General features: G+C 39.2%; 2 protein-coding genes across 2 annotated transcripts; one reads left to right on the top strand and one right to left on the bottom strand.

Moving 5' to 3' along the window:
- Positions 1 to 1,652: 1,652 nt before the first annotated feature.
- On the top strand, positions 1,653 to 10,021 carry neil3 (nei-like DNA glycosylase 3). The gene is made up of 10 exons (XM_047585946.1): positions 1,653 to 1,819; positions 1,956 to 2,065; positions 2,859 to 2,993; positions 3,391 to 3,604; positions 4,545 to 4,619; positions 4,906 to 5,072; positions 7,031 to 7,194; positions 8,568 to 8,982; positions 9,292 to 9,472; positions 9,600 to 10,021. The coding sequence occupies exons 1-10, from the start codon at positions 1,715 to 1,717 to the stop codon at positions 9,780 to 9,782; spliced, it is 1,749 nt and encodes a 582-aa protein (XP_047441902.1). The 5' UTR covers positions 1,653 to 1,714; the 3' UTR covers positions 9,783 to 10,021.
- Positions 10,022 to 10,023: 2 nt separating this feature from the next.
- On the bottom strand, positions 10,024 to 19,505 carry aga (aspartylglucosaminidase). The gene is made up of 9 exons (XM_047585947.1): positions 19,225 to 19,505; positions 17,055 to 17,208; positions 15,585 to 15,697; positions 14,866 to 14,978; positions 13,379 to 13,487; positions 12,916 to 12,991; positions 12,574 to 12,681; positions 11,241 to 11,374; positions 10,024 to 10,227 (listed from the first exon to the last, which is right to left on the bottom strand). The coding sequence occupies exons 1-9, from the start codon at positions 19,349 to 19,351 to the stop codon at positions 10,127 to 10,129; spliced, it is 1,035 nt and encodes a 344-aa protein (XP_047441903.1). The 5' UTR covers positions 19,352 to 19,505; the 3' UTR covers positions 10,024 to 10,126.
- Between the last annotated feature and the right edge of the window lie 1,057 nt (positions 19,506 to 20,562).

Here is a 20,562-nt window from a genome sequence, read left to right as displayed (position 1 = left end):
TCAGATAAAAATCTATGCGCAGAATGTAGTTATGGAGAAATGTTTTTTAAAACTGCAATATTACAAAATAAGATGCTGACGGTATGAACTCCTTTTATAGGACCTTGATAGGAGGACTCTGACAGGGCACAATCTATTTTTTTTAACAACTTTACCTAAATAACAATTCCTTAAGCAAGATCCAGCTTCAAGTTCTGTGCTTCCCTTGGAGGCAGTGTGAAGGAGCAGCTTCAGATTTAATACACATTACTGCTGAGCGTTGCCTTTTTTAAAGGAGGGCATGGCTGTGCACTTGGCTGGAGAGCATGGACTCTATCTATTTTTATCTGGGCCCACAGAAGGGTTTCTGCATGGTAAAACTGCAGAGCAAACAAGTTGTTGCAATTATGCAAGCAAACCATGCAGAAAATCTTTTAACAATCATGCAAATTGTAGTTCCTTTGATTTATTTATTATTTAATTTATTTTCCAGACAGATGGGACACATCAGTGTGACAAGGTAGAGAAGAAGAAAGGCATTTACAAAGACATCTGCTGTTTGAGTTGAACTTGGGAAAATGGTATAATAGATGTAATTTGGGAAGAAAATGAACACACTGCATGATGTGAAATGACAAACTAGTCCGATATCCGGCATATTAGTTTCATCATAGCATTTTGAACTTTTTCTTTAAGCATTTGTCAAAACAGACATTTTCAGGATTTGAGCATCATCAGTATGTATGGCTCGGTGTGACTAAAACGAAATTTTGATGTGTGTCTATTTGTCTGTCTTGGAGAACAAATTACAGGTTACCACAATGCAACAGTATAGTGTAGGCGTGTGTATTGATTGCAGGTGCAGCAATGATGTTCGAGCGCCCTCAAGTGAAAAGTAATGGGAATTACATAGAATCAAAATAAAAACCTGTAAAATGGCTGTTCAAGATTCAAGATCACTTTATTGATCCCCGCAGGGAAATTGTTTCGTCCAAGAGTCTCAAGATAACAGAGAACATAAATGTGACCAGACATAGACATAAGAATGCGAGTCAAGGATAAAAATAAAACAATCTTAAATCTCATATATAAAAATCCACATAATTACATAAATGGAAATATATATAAAAACAGAAAAAAACAAAACAAAACAGAGATGTTGGAAGGTGCAGGTACTCCAATGAAGCAAAAGTTTAAATCAACGCGTTTCTGCTGCTATTGTTTCCTTTAGTTTTTATTTGGTTTCCTTCCTTGCATTAACGAGCGTATGGACTGTATTAAACTGAGTAGAAGATTGTTTTGTTCTAAAACAAAGGACTAATAAATTCTTGAATCCTCCCCCATCTTTGTACCCTACCCCCTAATGTTAGATTATTTTACTGCGGTTTACGATGATGAAAAATTAATGAATGCCTGAATGAATGGAGGTTATATAGTGAAGGGGGGAAGGACATAAATATACAAGTGTATATACACTTTCATAACCTCATATTAGTTCGTTGCATCTTTGGAAAATGCGTAAAATGTTGTTCCCTTTTCAAATCTATCTACCACTACTTGATAAGATCCTCTGGAGCGCAAATCAATTGCCACTAGGAAAATAAGGTTAGTGGCCCTTTAATGCAGTCTTATCCCTATATCCGGGTGTAACCCGCACTACGCATGCGCATAATCGAATCCCTTCTGGCGGGATTGAAAGCGACAACAAACTTTGTAGTTGTAGTGTTTCTCAAAGATGGTTGAGGGTCCGGGATGTACATTAAACGGAGAGAAAATCCGTTCAAAAGTCCAGAAAGGACAGAAACTAAAAGAGGTCAGAGGAAGTTTGACAAGATCAACGGTAAGTTGATATATGTCATGGAGCCTAGCAGAAAAGCAGATTAATAACTTAGCTGCCTACCTGGTTTGGAGGTCTGTTATGAAACACGAGTAAAGACAAATTACGCAGTTTTTAACAAACTTACATGTCTTTACAGAAAAACAACCCAGAGTCAAATGTCTTCCATTGTTTTTATGAATGCCACTACACCGGTGTCGAGACCCTGGGCAAGGAGCTCTTCATGTACTTCGGTCTGAGAGCTTTGAGGTAACGTTAACATAGGCATAACACAGCGAACACAACACTGCTCTTTTTGTAGGGTTATTGATAAAATAAGAACATGATATATAAATGAATTACTTATAAAATAAAAGGCATTACATATACATTCAAAATTAATAGGACCATTTTGAAACCCTGTAACCAATTGTACACATACAGCGTACTAATTACTTAATTAATACTAATAAATACTAATCTTACTTGAATGCTGCCTTGTTTGTTTGTAAATATCTGTCCTGTTAGAGATGCGGATTTATTTCCCCATTGTGGGATGAATAAAGGCATCTTGTCTTATTTTATCTTATATACCAGTAGATTTATTTATGTTTTGAGTGAAAATTCATCTGAAAATTGACAAAAATATCTCAAATGCCCAATATATGCAAAAAAAAAACATTCCAAAATACAATATGTTCTTGGTCAGCAGTGTTATACAACAACGTATAACTGTAACAGCCACAACTACAGCAGTAATGTCAAATAATTAACGACTGATAAAATATAACTGGTCCCTAATTGTAAATCAAAATGCTTCTAATATGAATGTGTTATTTTAATGATTAAATAAATGTTCATCCAAGGCCTTGTGGATTTCTACATATATAACTGTGCTGGTGTGAGCAGGCAGGTAGAGGTTTCGGTGTGACAGTAATAGTTATTACACAGTTGTCTCCATCCACTAAGCCACCTTTCTGTCCTTTTGTTGTCAAGTCGCATGTAACATGCTATCTTTCAAAGGAATTTGTCTTTTCTCTCTCTCACACATCGCATCCTCAAGAGTCCACTTCGGCATGAATGGATCAATGCGTATAAACCCTGCTGAGAGGAAGGATAGAACAGGCGCCGCACCGGTGCTGGAAATACACCTTACCAACGACATTGTGTGCTTCTTTGACAGCACTGTGGAAATAAGGTAATGGGGACACCAGCCTAGCGCAGATAGATTGAGGTGACAGAAGTTCACCTTGGGGTGTGAGTCTCATTCAGCGAGTATGTCCTACATTAGCTTGTGTCTGACGACAGCGGCTATCGTTGCATGAAGAATGCCGCCTTTTGGGCTCGACATTTGTCCCGATCATTGCCTGTGAGATCCTGCTGTAATGTTCTGCAGCCAGACGCACATTTATTTTCACCGTCTGCAACTTTCACCTATGGTGTCCCATCTCATAACAAACTAACCGAAACAGAATAAATGAAAGAAACTATTTTCCGGTGTGCAACCTCAAGAGAGCACCAGTTGACCTCATGGCACACTTGCTGTAAGAGTGGCCATACATTTTCTAAATTCTCCCAAAACTGTGTGCTCGCAGGTTGACAGAGGACTGCGAGCAGAGGGTGAGGGCCATGGAGGACTTGGATGTTTGCTCATCCAAGTTCAGCTTCTCCCGCTCTGAGGAGGCAGTGAGGAGCCAGAGCAGCAGGATGCTCTGTGACGTCCTCCTAGACCAAGCCGTGATGCCGGGAGTCGGCAACATCATTAAAAACGAAGCCCTGTTTGACTCGGGCCTCCACCCAGCCGTGAAGGTACGGAAAAGATGATGGATGGTGTTCAGCAGTGGAATAAAAAAAAAGGGCGGGTAAAAATGCAAGACAACTATCACAGGAATAAACCGTAGTTTAAGCCCTTGTATTACTGAGTGATGCATTGCAATGAGGACAATGAATTTAGGAAAAGACAAACGAGCGCGTTGCGGCAGTGATCAGCTTTCCCTTCTACGCCGCTAGGAAATGGAAATATATTCTGTTTACATGAACGTGCATTGAAAGTCAAGAATAACCTTTTCTGTGAATTATAACATATATTTCTAAAAAAGACATCGTTTAAATTCAAATCCTGATTTGGAAATATTATCGTGTAAAATGTAAAGGGTTGAATGCTTCACAGGGCTCTGAGGGAATATTTTCATTAAGCAAACTATAGAAAAAAAAAAAAGCTGAATTATACAGTGACCTATCCACTGCAGGCATGAGACACTTTGCAGCATAAATACTTCTATTACTCAGCTATTACCAGGGGCTCTGCTCTGCTAGGATGTCTGCTCTCCTTACAAAGTATTACATGGGGTACAGGAATATAGCACACTGGACCAAAACATTAATCTAGGACTTTTGGCCCCTTCTTCTTTTGGGACTATTGAATCTTTATGAGTTTCTCTCCATTACTGAACCCTCAGGTGTCCTGAAAGAGCAACAGGTACTGTTTTTACACACTGTCTGAGACTCAGTGAGGTCTTTACTGCCTTGACTACAATGCAATGTATGTGATTTCTCTCCATTGCATCATTTTAAATCTGTTTTTCCATTCACATGTGTTTTTTTTTTTTTGTTTATATTCTTGTATAATTGATTTGCGAACCGTGAAGCACTATTCCTCTCTGTTTTGGAATGAAGGGTGATACCTTTAAAAAAAGGTGTATTCACCCTCTGGCTGTGAACTCTAACCAACTCTGCTCTTCATTTTCAGGTTCAGCAGTTGACAGACGAGCAGGTGCACCATGTGGTGAAGATGACTCGCGATTTCACTCTTCTGTTTTACAAGGTTAGACGTTTGTATAGCAAATGTTAGTTAAAGTGTGTTTGTCGTAGACCTTGAGCAGCAGCTCATGAATACAGATTTACTTTTAACAACCCATTCAGAGCTACTCGCGAGAATAGATTAACTTAAAATTCTGTGTTGCCAATAAATAAGAGCAAAAGTCAAAGCCCTTCTATCTGGAGAATAGAGAAAACAAATACACCTTTGCATACATAATAGTGATGTAAGGAAATATAGTATTTTCTGTCTGCTCTCTTTATCCTCATCTTTTTATTCATTCTTCTATCAGTGTCGCAAATCCGGCTCTCCACTCCACAAACATTACAAAGTCTACAAGCGTCCCCAGTGCGGTCAGTGCTTTCATGTCATCATAGTCTGTCGTCTCGGAGACAATGGCAGGATGACTTACTTCTGTGAGCGCTGTCAGAACGGAGATCCCAGCAGGGTCGACATCAGGTAGGAACCCTTGTAGAGCTGAGAAGGTGTTGTCTAACACTCTTGCTAGGGCTGCTCCGTTGTTTTCGGAAGCACGTGACACTTAAAGATAGTAAATCTTCCACTATGTCTTTCCTTCAACATGTAAAGTTTGGGTAGAAATGTTCCAGTGACCGGATAAACCGTGAGATTCTCTCCTAACATTACAATGGGAAATCCTAATACACTTTGTTCCAAAAAATGCATCGAAAGCAACGTGGTAAAGCTCGGTGTCACATTTCAAAACCTAGTCTTTGCAGAAGTTCTAAAGCTCTTTAGATAATATGTTCAAATTCAGAGAGGCCATCTTTGCAGGCAGATGGGCTTGGCAGGGAGTGGGAAGTGTTATGGGGGGAAATTAATGCGCATATAAGGCTGTGTTTGCCAGACGGGGCACAGGCTCAACACCTCCTGGGCTGTGTTTGAGCAAAGATTTGCGAGGGGTTAGAGTCTAAAGCTCTTACAACACATTACACAGCTGATAAAGCAATCTGTGAGAAGTTTCCTGAAAGCCGCTGCTTCTTTGCTCCTCGGCGTCTGTTGGCATCGAAGGTTTGCCTTCTTGTCAGACATAGTCAAGCTTCATGTCAGAGCACCAAACATGTACGCTTGGAGCAATTATATGAAACACATTGCATTCTTTCATATCTTCATCCTCTGTTTGAACTGCAAGTGTTTGCCTAGTTAAAGTGTGTATGGTTTTTAACGAGGTTACAGTAATCATTGGTTTGATTGCATGACGCATTTTTAATATATGACGGTTTTAATATACGTTAAATAAATGAATTTATTTGTAGCCCATTCCTCTTGCGATTATAACATGTATTTAACTTTCATAAAACTTTAATAGCATATGATTTTTACATCCTGCAAAAAAATAATATTTGTTAAAAAAATCCTCCCGAGCAAAGAAAACAAACACTGGGAAACTAGTAGCATAAATAAATCCTGGTCATAATCATCATCATTATCATTATCACCCACTCGTCCTTGATGCAAGATTCTCCTCCTGACCTCCCATGTTTCCTTCACTAATATTCTAATTCAAATTCCCCTGTTTTAAACAGCCATTTTAATTGCTGTGAATAATTAATTTTTATCATCCTTTATGTATGTCAGTAAACACAAGAAAGCAAAGTTCCCAATATTAAAAAAAAAACAACCTAATTTGCTTTATTAAATAATACGCTCCAGTGGCGAGGTTGCAGATTTGCTACTGTCCTTTCCCCTCACAGAAACTATTATCACTGAAAATGTAACAAAATGCAGAAGGCTCTTTCTTTCTTTATCCGTTATGTGCTACTGTAGAATCATGGCAGCACAGCAGGGAAGAAGACCCTATCACTACTCTAGGTCACAGAAAATACAATAACACATGCATTTTCTGATGAGTCACAACTGTTTTGGACAAGGGAGACCTACACAATATTAGGAAGGTGGTCATAATGTTATGCCTGATCAGTGTACTTTGAAATATCATCTTACATTTCTTTAAAAATGTCGCTCTAAATCATGCACACTGGACCTTTAAAGAATTCATACGTACAATAGTAACGGCAGCAATTTATATCACATTGCCTGTGAGTAATGTGTTATTTCACAAGAATGAAAATGCACTCGGCCGCCTGTTACGCCAGTTATCAGGCACTCACAGTGCAGTAGATTACTACAGCCTTACAATAGATCCTACTCCCAAGAATTGTTTTGTTGGTCCTGGAGTTTGTGTTTTGTGCTGCTGTTAAACTTTACTGAGTGTAGTGTCAGGGTAGCGTCAGTGGTGAAGAAGGATTGCAGTCGGAATGATTGTGTACATTTACTGACAGATAAACAACAGAACTGAGTGTCAAGTTGTCCCGACTGTGTAGTAAATGTAAGATATTGTTTTTTAATAGATGATTTCTATTATTATGAATATGTGTGTGTACTGTTTGCTCGTCCAGTAAGCTCCCAGTCAGAAACAGTCTGATTGGTTGGGCCTACAATGGCCGAACCAGTGATAACGTGGCTAAGAAGGAGGAAGAGGACTGGGCCTGTCATCTCTGTACACTCATCAACCAGCCAACAGCAAAAGCCTGCGATGCCTGTTTCACTCCAAGACCTGAAGGTAACTGAAATGTTCTTACTTTGTAGTTGTTAACCTTAACAGAGCATAACTGTTAAGAGATCAAATTAAATTAGCTGCTGTTGCTGTTTAGCTAAAAATCCCATCTGCAGCATGACATCGGTGCTTAAAAACGTTTGGCCGAGACAGCAAACCACAAATGTTTCTGCTTTCAAGTAGTTCCAGTAGTTGGGTTTGTATGTTGCAGCGCAGATAACGAGCATGTCTGTCAGCTGGTCATGTTCCTCCAGCTGTCTTGAGCATCATGGATGAGTCAACTAGTGTTTGAATGACATTTCTTCGCTGTCTCCATTTCAACAACTGACCGCGGCTGAATAGTTTCCTTTCATTTTTATTTTATATGCTTAACATGCACTGGAATGTTTGAAATGTAAACTTTTTCAAATTATAGCTGGCAACTGAATAGCTGCACAAGTATCACTCCAGTCTGCCCATGAATCATTATGTGCCAGGCTCTCAGACAGGGGTAAATTGCTCACTATCACAAGGTGGCCTTAGACCGACTCCTGCAGTTGATTCAGATAACATCCCCACTCCAAACAAACATTTCCATGTATCCGGCTGCATTTATAGCATCCTCATGTTTACACTGTTTTTGTTAGAAATTAATTTAGACTACTGCTAGTCTAAAGAAAATATTTCTGACTATAAAGAGACATTTCCTATTCATTTTTGTACCAGAACAAATCCTCTTTGGTCTACTCGTACAATGGTAAAACATTCTCACTGTCAGAATCGGGTGAATACTTTTCACACAGAAGGACTGAGTTTGAACACAGTTGCCCCATTAAAAAAATGTAAAACTATATTTTTAAATTTATAAGTCACCAGTATTTTTTGAGTGTGATAAGTAGTGAATTTTTACAATGCTTGATAAAATCATCTCCAAAGAAAAACTGACACTTCCTCTCAGCGATAGCGTAATTTGCATCTGTGCATGTACATCTTCCACGGTGGACCACTGTGTATCGCTCAACTGAAACAGCCGGTGGTTAAGGGCCTTGCTCAAGGGCACATTGATGGTAGTTTCTGAGGAACTTAAGCATTATATTCACAGCAGTTAACGACTTTCTTGTCAGATCTCATAGTGCATTACCAAAAACACAGACTCATTTTTTGGATGCGAGGGTTTATTTCGGAGAATTTTTCACGAGGGCATCTTTAGAAACACAGATTGCGTGACATACTATTTGACTGCACAGCACAGCAGTATATTGCTTACTGGGATGTTTTATGGCAACCTAACCACTTAAAACTAACAACAACCTGCATTTTATGAGCACAGCCAGTGCATAAGAATGAGCTGCAGCTGCTGAACGTGAATTGAGTTACTCACTCTGGCTCCATCTCCACAGTCCGCAAAGACGACATTAGCACTGAAGCATCACCCTTCACCGCTGATTTGATTAAATACCCCTGCATTCCCTTCAAGAAACCACAAGAGGAGCTCAAAGTCAACTGGAGGTCTGCATTTGGGACGTCCACCCTTGTTTTCTCCGACTTAAGCAAGAAGCCAAAGCCTGTAAACTTGCCGCTCTCCCCTGCCGGCAGTCATTTGAATTCCTTGGCGGCAGAACGAGGTTTATATAAATACAGCGTCTGCCAAGGGACAACAAGCCCCAATTATGCCTCTGGTGGCTGGCAGAAGCAAAGTGCCGAGCTCTCCAATGGGGAATCACTGGCCTCCTACAGTCACCCATCCAAGAAAATGAGAATTGATCACAGTCCCTCTCCCAGTAACAATGCTCAAAATGGAACCCCCAACTCAGGGTGAGTGAATCTCTTACTTGGCTATTCATGAATAAGTTTATAATAAGAGAAGTTTTTTGCAACTTCAGGGAGATGAGAGGGTGGGGAAAAATCCTCTGACTGTGGAATTTTAATGCAACATTGTTATAAAGTAAAAAAGTACAGATAGATAAATAGCCACTGTAGGATACCTGGCATGTACAATTATTACCAACAGCCATCATCACACACTGCTGAAGAAAAGCTTGTTTGCTCGCTAATGAGTGTTGGTGTGACGGGTATTTGTGTTTCATGTTCAAAGTAATAAGACAGTTTTTTCACTTGTGTCAGGATGCGGCGAACAGAAGGGACAAGCCGCACCACCTCCGTATCCTCCAGTCCCAGCGCCCCTTGTTGTGCATCCCATCGTCGCCCAGCTGTCCTCAGAGTGGTCCACAAGGAGGGGGAGAATAAAGGACGACAGTTCTATGCCTGTTCGCTTCCCAGAGAGACCAAGTGCAACTTCTTTGAGGTAGAACTAGAAAGCAACTGGTCGCTTGCTCATTGTCTAGCCTGGTGAATTAATATTTTATCTTGGGTTTTTAGCCCACCCACAAACATTTAAACCAGTTACCAACGTCTTATTTTCACTGTTGCAGTGGGCAGACTTGAACTTCCCTTTTTGTCACCATGGGAAACGCTGTTTAATGAGGACGGTTCTGAAACTAGGACCCAACAATGGCCGGAATTTCTACACCTGCAGCTTTCAAAAGGGTAAACAGTGTGACTTTTTCCAGTGGGCAGAGAATGGACCAGGTGTCTCTATCCTCCCTGGTTGCTGATATGTTCAAGTCATATATTACTTCAAACTGAAACCTTGAATCCCATGCTTATATGAGTGTAAGTGTAAAGTATACATTTACTGGAAAATATCCATTAACTATATGACCTATAGGTCATGTCACCTACTTCTGTTCGCCACAATGTTAATCTAATAGAGTATGTGCGCCTATTTTTTAATGTGTCAATGCCATCATGTGAAAACTGTGATTAAATCTAATAAAGGATCCAAACAGGTCAACCTTCTTTTAAATAACATTTTATTCATGAAATCATCCGCATAAAAATACAGCATGAAGGCTGTTAATTCACATATATATATGTAAAAGAGACAGTCATACACCATTCAAAAGCAATCTACAGATTTCAGCATTGGTGTGCTTGACTCAGAGTTTGTCACCATGTAGTGGAACTGTGTGAGGCCAGGGACCTTGTTACAGGCTGCACCTGTGGAGATAAAGGAGGAAATGAAATGTTAGAACAGAAAAAAGTAAACTTTACAGCCCTTCATCATTATAGCCCCATTTACTTGCGGTACAACATGTGATTTTCATCTGCATGTTCTAACTTAGTGGTATTTCTTCTAACCTTCATCTGTTAGCATCTGTTAATCCATGTGTCTCATTACATTTTGATCTAATTTCCTGTGGTGCAAAGTACAAAGCATGTGTGCAAGTAGCATCAAAGGACACGTAGGGTAAATATATAATACTGAACAGTGTTAGTTGAAGGTTGTGTGGTTTCTAAAGCATTAAAAAACAAAGGTTTCAAACTGTGTCACTGTTGCCATAAGAATAAAACTATGCGCACGGAGCATGTTTTGTTGGAAGACTGTGATTTCAAGGTTGTTGGTGTCTAGTTAAATAGATGGACACAGCATGTTTTAGTGCAACCTTTATTTAAATAGCTGGCTTGCTCATACCTGACCTTTCCTAAGACTATACTATTCCTCGCTTTGAGGAATAATTTTATCTGAAAAAGGGAATTCACAAAATGACATCCTTTTTAGGGCCTAATGTTCATGGTCAGGTTTCGGCAGACATTAAAACTGCCGAAACCTGACCATGAACATTGCTTAATAATTACTTCAAGGTAAGGTCTTTTACGCTGCTTCTAGGCATGTGGCTTCTTTGATCTTGATTCAGTATCACTGATTATCTTTTATCTGGATGATAAGTTATTTTTAATATTTTCTTTTTGTTGCGTGCAAAAAAAAAAGTAGTATTTTTTTCTATTTTGTTCTTTTCTAAGTCTACTACAAAAGTTAACTAGGTTCAACTATAAACTGAAGCATGCTTTGTATGCATTCTGGTGTACTGTGGTCTGGCTACAGTGGGTTTTCTGGTGACTGTTGTATATGTCTACGTATTTTACATGTTGTCAGAGCCCACATCTCTGATGAGTGTCAGTACCTCTGGCAAGGTGCAGTACAGTCTGTATTTGACAACCCAAGCGCTCACCATAGTGACCTGTTGTGTTAGCACAGATGATGGCTCCAAAGAACTCTGAGTAATGCCTCTTGATTCTGGATATGGCCGACTTGCAGGCTGCCGAGGGATCGGCCCCAGCCCTCATCAGCTCCACGGCCAAGTAACTGTTGGCAGGATCACATGGAGTACACATGAGGCAAACTAACAAGTGCTCTCAAGGCCACCAACCAGGATGATGACAGTGATGTGCTTGAAATGATGGCGTATAACGTATAACATAAAAAAAACACTGAATAATGGCGATTTGGAAACTGCCTTGAAATACCTTATGTACTTGTCAGGTGTTCACAAGTGTACAAAATCAGCAAAGAGGGAGAAACGGCTGTAATTTATCATTATTTATAAACGATTTCCTCCTGTCAGTGTTAATACAAAAATACTAATCAGTCAATATACCTGGGTTGCAAGATAAAACGTGGGCAAGGGCAAACACTCTTCAGTCCACAAGTAACAAGCTCTCTTGAAAAACAACCTCCAATAGTTGCAGGAAGTGAGTCAGAGCACAATAATTGAAATAGGCAGCCCTTAGGTGTTGTGTGTGTGACTGAATGTTAAGCTGGGTGCAACTTAAAAGAACACTATGTGCGCTCACCAAACTATCCTGGATAAATAAAGCTTTAAAAAAATAACCCTTCTGAGACCGCCATACTCTCACAGCCTGGAAACAAACAGCAGCTTTAGTGAGATCTCGCTCCTTGTGTGGAATGTATAAATGACAGTTTTGGGGCAACGTACTCATGCCTCCGATCTTTATAACGCTATTTATGCACTTACAGCTTGAGGCTCACACCAGAAGTTAGCTGTTTAAAAACTGCTCACGTCACAAATGTCGATATTCTCTGAGCTATTTATTTCTGTCAAGGAAAAAGCCACATGGTTTCAGTCAACGCGTTGTGTAGAATTTTAAGTGCAGCACTGGAGATGAACGTATATTGATGACAGGAAAATTATTTTATATAAACATCGTAAGCTGTGGAACAAGTGGATGTACCTTATAGAACCATTTATTATTATTATTATTTATGATATTTACCTGAAGTGAAATTTTGCTTTGAGCAATCAATAATACATTTTGAGTAGCTTTTTTATTCTGAACTCAAATATAAATCCTATTTCATATTACTTACTGGACATGCCTTAATAGATGATTTTTTTTTTGGCGATAAATAAAATAAATCACGTACAACTAAAAATTTCCCTTTTGAAATATCCCATCCCATGGTTTGAGGATTTCATTTTCTCCCAGGCAGTAGTGCAGACGGTGACACAAGTTGTTAATTTGTTCGTAAAATGGCTGAGGTACCTGGGTAGAAAGCGCATCATGACGTCTCCATCTCCAGTGGCAGCAGCAGCACCTGCTAAGCTGTCTGCATACGCTCCTGATCCAGCAATAGGAGAGTCTCCAACACGCCTACAGGACAGGACGCATACCCAGGATTAAAATTTAGACCCGGGCCACATATGAAAACACAAAAATGGGGAAAAAGGAAGGGAACATATAAATATATATTTTTTAAATCACACATTAAAGCAGTAGTAGTGAGTGGATGTTAAAGCTTTAAGATTATTGTTAGGCACATATCAGCCAAGGCTCAAAGTCACAAATAACACTGCTTAATGTTTGACAATAGAAACATCTACATACCCTGGAATTTTGTGAGTTAGGCCATTGGTTGATGTACCAGCAGCCAGGTGACCACCATTATCAATAGCAATCATCCCTGGCACAGAAATAAAAACAGCGGTAATAAAACATCATTACATACACCATGTAGTTTCAAGGTACCACAAAAGTCCTAGCAGCTCCAGTTGCACTGATCAATACATGTCTTGCTCACACCCCATTAAAATGGGGGCAAGTAATTAATCCTCATCTTTTTTGATTCGATCTTTTTAGGACAAAAGCAAAAATTCTTCAAAAGACTTCAAAACTGAGCTGTTCCCTTATATCTTGCGGTTTAGTAGGCCTGTCTACGTTCCTTTTTTATTTGGCCTGTTACACTGCCATACATTCTCTCATACCTGTCTACTTTCAGTGAGGAGCTTAAACGCTCAACTATAAAATGCCTGAGGAAAGCTGACTTCAGTGTCAGCCGATAAAAACCTACCGATGGTGTCATGGGAGTGCGTATTAGCATGCTGTGCCCTCTTGTTCCAAGTCTGCGTTGCCTTGGGCCTGTAGGGTCCACAAGTCTTGGAAGAATCTGGATTGACATTCTTTTGACAGGAGATAAAACCACATCACTGTTTGTATAATGTTATCCTGGGCCTCAATTATTAATATAGCACACGAACAAGTCATGCTGATCTGTCAGCACTTTGATTTAATGACATAAAACCATGAGCACCACTGTCACCAAGTTTGTTTAGCACCTAATATAAAGTCATATACAGCAGGGAGTCTTGTATGTCCTTTGGCTGTAAAATGCCAGGTTTTAGTGAGACAAGGACAACCAAGTCTACCTCCTCAAGGAGGGACATTGTGTCTGCATAGAGAGCAAGATTGCCAATAACTGAGTGCACCAGCTTTGGCCTGCAGGGAGGTGTGAAAAGTTCATTCTACCCCTTTGATGTTCCAGGTGAGTGAAGTTCTGCTAAAAAGTGTCAGATTTAGAATTCAACAAACAGCTGCAACGCCCGAGTTTTGAAAACCCATGACAGATGTAGGTTACATCGGAGCTGAGGACTAAAAGGTCTACTTAAAGGTCTTTTAATACTGAATATGAATTGATAACTTTATTTTTACAAGGTGTTCATCTGCAATGCCAATGCATTATTCATAAAGGCAAGTCTGATATATTCCCGTCCATGAATTCCCTTCAGTTATGCAGCTACAGTCTGTCTCCAGTGACCTCAGCAACAATCTGGAGTTTTACTAAATAAGCCTGCCAAAGAAATAATATGCTGAAAATGTAAAATGGTGAATAATTCAATTGTTATGCAGATTTAAGCAGGTACAGCTGCAATTTCTTTAACTCAATCACAACAAAACATAGTTTCGTATTAGACTGTCACGATGGATACGTTTAGTATTCTAACCTTATGTGGATAATACAATCTATGGCAGCAGTAGTCGGTATATGCTTGCCGACCTATACTATATATCCTTTCCTCTTGATTTTAGTTTTATATCATAACTGTTGGAAGTTGTCAGAATTTCAGAACAGCTTTTTAAATGTTGATATATTTTACTTGTGTAAAGAAAATATGAATAGTCTAAGGAATCTTTGATGCTTGGTCTCTTAAAAAACAACTCAACTACTGTTATGTTGACTTTGAACAAGATTCTTAAGTCATTTTGAGTTTCATAGCGCATCTGTCTTTTGCTGGGCAGCCCCAAGTATAAATGGTGTATATTTGATCAGTAGAACCGCGGCTCCTCGCTGAGTGTTGGGGAAGTCAACAGGAGAGTTTTAAAGAACAGCTCCAGCTCTGCTGTAGGCCATCACCTCTACCACAGAAGCTGACTTTTTCCGAAACTACTTTAGTATGCTTGTCAATTTTTCCTTTTATTATCAATCTTTTAGAAGCATCATGCCTTTAGCCAGCACAAGTGAGGAAAAACACACTGTTTGATACACACACACACACACACCTTCCAATAATTAGGTTGGCAGTTGCCCTTCAGCCACTCTGAGAAAATATTCAGAGATTTGTTGGTAGTCAGGTCTTCTGCAATGAAGCCCATGCTTTCAGCAAACATAGTCGCTATAAAGAGAGAAGTAATACTTTCAGGTCAAGTTGCACATTGTACACCACTCCAACTTCAGGTTGTAAGAAAAACAGAGGGTCACACACAGGCATCTCATCTCATTTAGCCTTGGACGAAGGAGTACAAGCTTACCATGTATATGGATTTGAATAGCAGTGACCTTACTACTTCCTACAGGATGATGGTTCAATTACAACGAAAAAGTCGCTGGACATGTTGACATGCAAGCTAAATTATTTGCTAAAAGATACTGACCAGGCTGCAGCAAAACATTTTAATACTGGCCTTCAGTTTCCTTTAACCGTTTTTATTTTCCCCCATTTCTTTTCAGTGCTATCTAGTCCTGCCCTTCATGTTCAGGTCATTCTTCTGTAGCTCTGACCCATGCACTCTGATGACTGATGCTAGTCATTAGAGATTAAGGCTTACAGTACTCTCCGTCTTAAAGGCTTTGGCTGAATGTGAGAAGTAACTCATTGAGTTAATTCATTCAAATACAACATCCTTTTCAGATTCTTCATAACTGCACTGAACTCAAGTTTTTAATAACATAAACTGAGTTTTTTTAATGTAATATTTTATGAGAAATATTCCACACAGACCTGATTGTCCGACCAGCAGTGTATGATCAGTGTGCTCCATCACAGCTCTTGCAACTCCAATGGCATTCTTGATTCTTCTCAGGTCCGCAACTGCACCCACCTCCATTGTATCACTGCACACAAACAGTACACAGAAAACAGACGTTCCTGCTGGATTACTGGACACAAATATTATCAGCATCATCTCCATCCAAAGTACAAAAGGTGCACGTCTCCGGGACCTCTCTTGCCCCTGTCTTGTTCGTAAACAGCTGGAGAATAATACAAATAGAGTACTTTCTTCAATTGAAATTCAGTGTAAGCACGGCGCATCAGACTAACTTACCAAGGACTGTGATGCACAGTTCTTGAAGCCCCAGTGAAACGAATAGCAGAGGGCTGTTTATGTATTTATTTGTGTTTCCTGTAAAAATAGAAATAGGGAAGCCGATCCCTCTTCCCAAAAAGCTCAACCTGCTATGAATGAGTTCCAGTCTCCTGAGCAGGCACCCCCCATAGTACATGAGTCATCCTGATTCTTCAATTGTCTTCCAGAAAATGAAAACTCTGAAATACCATCAATCACAATAATCTGTGTTCATGGGCCAAATGCTGCTGTATAAAAGATATAAAGTATAAGGCATAATTAAAAAAAACTTCATGGGAGATGTGAGAAATACGCACAGTATTATGTTCAGTTTTCTTTGAGACGGTATTATAATGCAGTTGAATCAAAATAGCTGTCTCCCTTTTAGTCTGCCCTTTGTGGTGGTATTACAATAGAAACCATTACACTGGAAGGGTTTTTCAATATTTATCACAAAAAGTAAAGCCTGAAGAATATCCAAAAAGTTTAGTCAACTTTTCCCTGACAGCAAAGAACATTTTTACGGAGCTTGTATTTTTTTGCAGGACTGGTCTATTGGATTACTTAAAACTGCACAGGAGATTAGATACTTGCCGTACAGTATGTCTGCTGGTGATAGTTACGAGATTTTTTATGCAGCTTTATTGGACTGAGTGTGGGAGACTTCTACCCGCAATGTATTCATGAGTATGTAACCAAAAAAGTCAATTGTTTTTTTCTACAAAATGGAAAAAAAGAACATTCTATAATTAAATAGCAAACTGTTTTCCTCTTGTCTTTTTCATTGTTTTTTGTAAGATGACATTTACTTAATCACTTCTGAGAGTGCAAGTGCATTTAAGGACCCAATAATAGCAGGTTTTCAAATCCTAATGAGAACAATTTGCAGGAAAGGTCAACCACTTAAGTCTGTAAATGTTAAAGATACGTGCAACAGATGCAATTTGTAAAAAGTTAAACAATAATTACAATTACAAAAAATCTTACAAACATTTCGTTAAATTCCAATAACATTTCAACGTAATTATGTTGCATAACAAATGTATCTTTCTTTTCTTTTTTTTTTTTACCATACCATCCTCACTTCTAATACCAGACCGGTGTACTGCATGTTCGTGTTTTACCCGTTCATGATCATGGCGTCCAGTGTGGTCTCTCCGCGCTCATCTGGGCTCCCACCGTAGCCTACACTGCCATCGCACTGGTCCATTTCGCAGCGGGCACAGCCTGCCTCCACCGCATCCAACACCGAGCCACCGGACTGCAGGGCACTCCATGCTACAGGCACAATGAATCTTTCAGCATGTGATCAACAATGAAACAAATGCCATACCCATGACAGAAAATACAACCTCTGCCAGTCACATTATTGCAGCAGATGGGAAGGAAAGTGTCTTTCAGTCCAGCAAATCTCTATTTAGCAAAAAGTAGTTGACACAGACACTGCTGACAAAGGCAGCGTGCATTATGATGCAACAAAATCCTGTGTAATACATTTTACACAAGTTAATTCATGATAAATTAGAATCAAAATTTACACTGGGCAGAAACACTGAACAATAATATCTCGATAACACAATCTTGGAGACAGTGGCTTTAAATTGTGTTAAATATGCAGGGTGTGCTACTGAATTCATTAAATCTTTTTGCCAAATTTATAATCTGTGCTGGTGAGTTGCATGAGTGTCTGAGATGACCAGTGCGATGGCTTTTCATTAAACAGGATGCTGACAAGCATTTGGTCACTGATCCCCCAAGGGCCCATAGGGATCAAAATACCAACTGGTAGCACAGCCACCAGCTTGCCACAGAATTCTGAGACCGTTACACTGTGTTCAGTGGGATACTACCAGAAAGTCCTCCTCTTATCTTCTGAGATCTATCTAGCGATCAATTCTATTCAGCTACTAACTTCATCAATGGTAAGTGCTCTTGTCTCAGGATATAATTCTTTTTGTAATACTCTGTTGTTGTTGTTTTTTTTCCTTTCAGAAAAGACTATAGAATGGATGACAAGATTAGTCTGCTGTTATCAGCTGCTTCTGTAAGCCCCCAAAGGAAAAGAGATTTGCATGGGTGGATCAATAGTCCTGACTCACAGACTACACTTTTAAAATGATCACAGCCAAACTGAGAGCCGGGTCCATTTTTTTCCATTTTCATAGAAACCTCAGGGAAAAGGGTGACACATATCTGATGAATGAAAGGGCGTCCACATCTATCAAAATAGTGAGCTTTTTTTAAGTTCACTTTAATCAACTACAAGTCTGAGCTGTTGCTTGTGATGTTTTGAATACAGTTTCTCTTTTTCTGCGTGTGTGTTGAGCACCTGGTGGAAACCCTGTTGACAGATAAGTCACAAGCAACGCTGAAGTATTTTCAATTTCAATTTGAACATGTCCAATGTATCATCCTGCATGAAACCAAATAGTGTGAGGGCAGTTTCAGTTACAAAGCCGAGTCCTGCCCATTTCATATCCCCACCTAAGACCCAATGGACTAACATAATTGCTCAGATAAGCTCTAGTTAGGTCACAAATACAGTGGGGAAAAAACATATTAATAATAATAATGTGTGGGGAAAAATCCAGGAAATACTGCAAGGGGACATATGTATGTTGAATCAGAAATGAACAAAATACTCAAATCAGACAAAAATAAACATTGCAACCAGTACCTTTTCTATTATCATAAATTTATCTTTGACAATTATTCATTCATTTTAAATGCATTTATTTAAATGTCTGAAACCTTTAGGAGACGTCTTGACTTACGATCACAGGACAAATAAGCGCACACTTTTTTTTGAGAACCAGACTATAGTTGATATATTTATTGCTTCATTTATTTTTATAGCAACTCCATGAAACAAAATGTTGTTGTTACCAAAATATGTCATGTCACACTGTAAAGTGTGAGTGCAGATGGCACATTTAACACCCAAAATAACTGCAACTGTTGGGTTTATGTCAAATGTGTGTTACTTATTAACGTAGACTGTAGGCCAATCACTTAGTAAGAAAAAAAAAAAAGAAAGCGGAAGTACAGTATGCAATGTAAAGTTCTTGTGACCTCAACTGTGTAGACAATTATTTAACGTCCTGCACTTATAGTTATGTTCAAACAATCACAATTAAATCACGTACACAGAGAGACTTGTTTTTCTGGTCGGGAAGTAAGGGTATTATATTTATTCACAGTTTTTTAACCAGTGTCACATGACCCATGACTCAATACGCACGAGTCTTTTGAACTAACACATTTGAACACACGGCCGGTTATTAAATGGCCTACCTGCAACTGTTGCATCCTTGAATGGCCAAGTGTTGATAACAAGCGGCAGCGATGCGTATCCGGCTGGAAATACTAACGTTAAAGTGTAAATGAGAAGCGATACAAACATTTTGCCCTGTCGCCGCATGGACTAGACAATTGCACTAATTCATTTCATTGCCAATTTCACGCTGCCGCGACTTGAATGCTTCACCAAAGCGGAAGAAACTAAGCAAATAGCTTATTAAGACAGAATTCGCCTCAGCAGCAACTCGGTTAATGAATCGTTACATTTAAACTTCCTTGTTGTGTCACATGATGAGCGGGCGGTAGCGTCCTTAAAGGAGCAGCACACCTTTTTCAGGGTGGAGGAGAAAGGTACATACGATATAGCTGAAAACATGAAAACAATCGTGTGTATGTTGTAGTTTTTCAAGTATTAAATCAATGCATACCAAACTTTTGTCTCAAACATTTTTAACTCAAAAATATCTTGTTGTCAAGAATAATGTTTATTGATCCAAAGTACCTTCACTATATAACTAAGATTTTTACCCAGACAGATTTAAGTCATTTGCTGTGTTGCTGGGGAATATGAAGAACACACATAGCTAAAGGTTTTATTTTCTCATAAAGCAATGCCCTAAATAGAAGATGACACCTTTCTAAAGTCTTTGTTTTCCCTGCTGTATTATGTTCATAAAAATAAATTGCCTGGTCGTTGCACGCCGTTCACTCATACCTGCTGCCCAACGGAGAGATTATTGGCCTATCAAAGAAGGAACAAATGATGAATGTAAACCTTTAGATTTAACGCTTTGGATTTTGATTACAAGTCACTCATCAAAGTAAAATTCCCTTGGCAAACCGGTTTGGCATCAAGTCATCTGTTAAGTGTCATCTTTAATCATTTAAGCATATAAATCTATCCTAGTGTTCTAGCCGTCCTTTCCTCATCTCCTTCAATTTGCCTCCTGGTACGAAGCAGTTGATTGTGATAGAGTGGAAGAAACAGGTTGTGGTGAAAAGTTTTGGCATACTCTCCAAGCCATACCATATGGCACTGCCTTGACACTACATACCTCATGCTGGGATTTTCTTTCAAGTTCTTGGAATAACATATCCCAGCAGAGGAGGTAAAGTGTCCCTCAGAACAGAAAACCTGATAGAACTGGATCCTCTCATTTTGTACCAAACAAGAACAAAAGCATGGGCCAGGCGAGGAAACTAACAATATAGTCTAACCTTGAGACGTGGACGCCAACAGCATGCCCTCTTTTACATTATTCATATGAAAAATACAATTTTCACTTATATTTTATTCATTGGTTTTCCTTAAACAATGGGAAGTCCTAGTGA

This window comes from Mugil cephalus, chromosome 5 (genome assembly GCF_022458985.1).
Source record: "Mugil cephalus isolate CIBA_MC_2020 chromosome 5, CIBA_Mcephalus_1.1, whole genome shotgun sequence".
NCBI classification, from domain to species: domain Eukaryota; kingdom Metazoa; phylum Chordata; class Actinopteri; order Mugiliformes; family Mugilidae; genus Mugil; species Mugil cephalus.
Note: the sequence above shows the minus strand (reverse complement) of the source record. Positions and strands in the feature narration are given on the sequence as shown.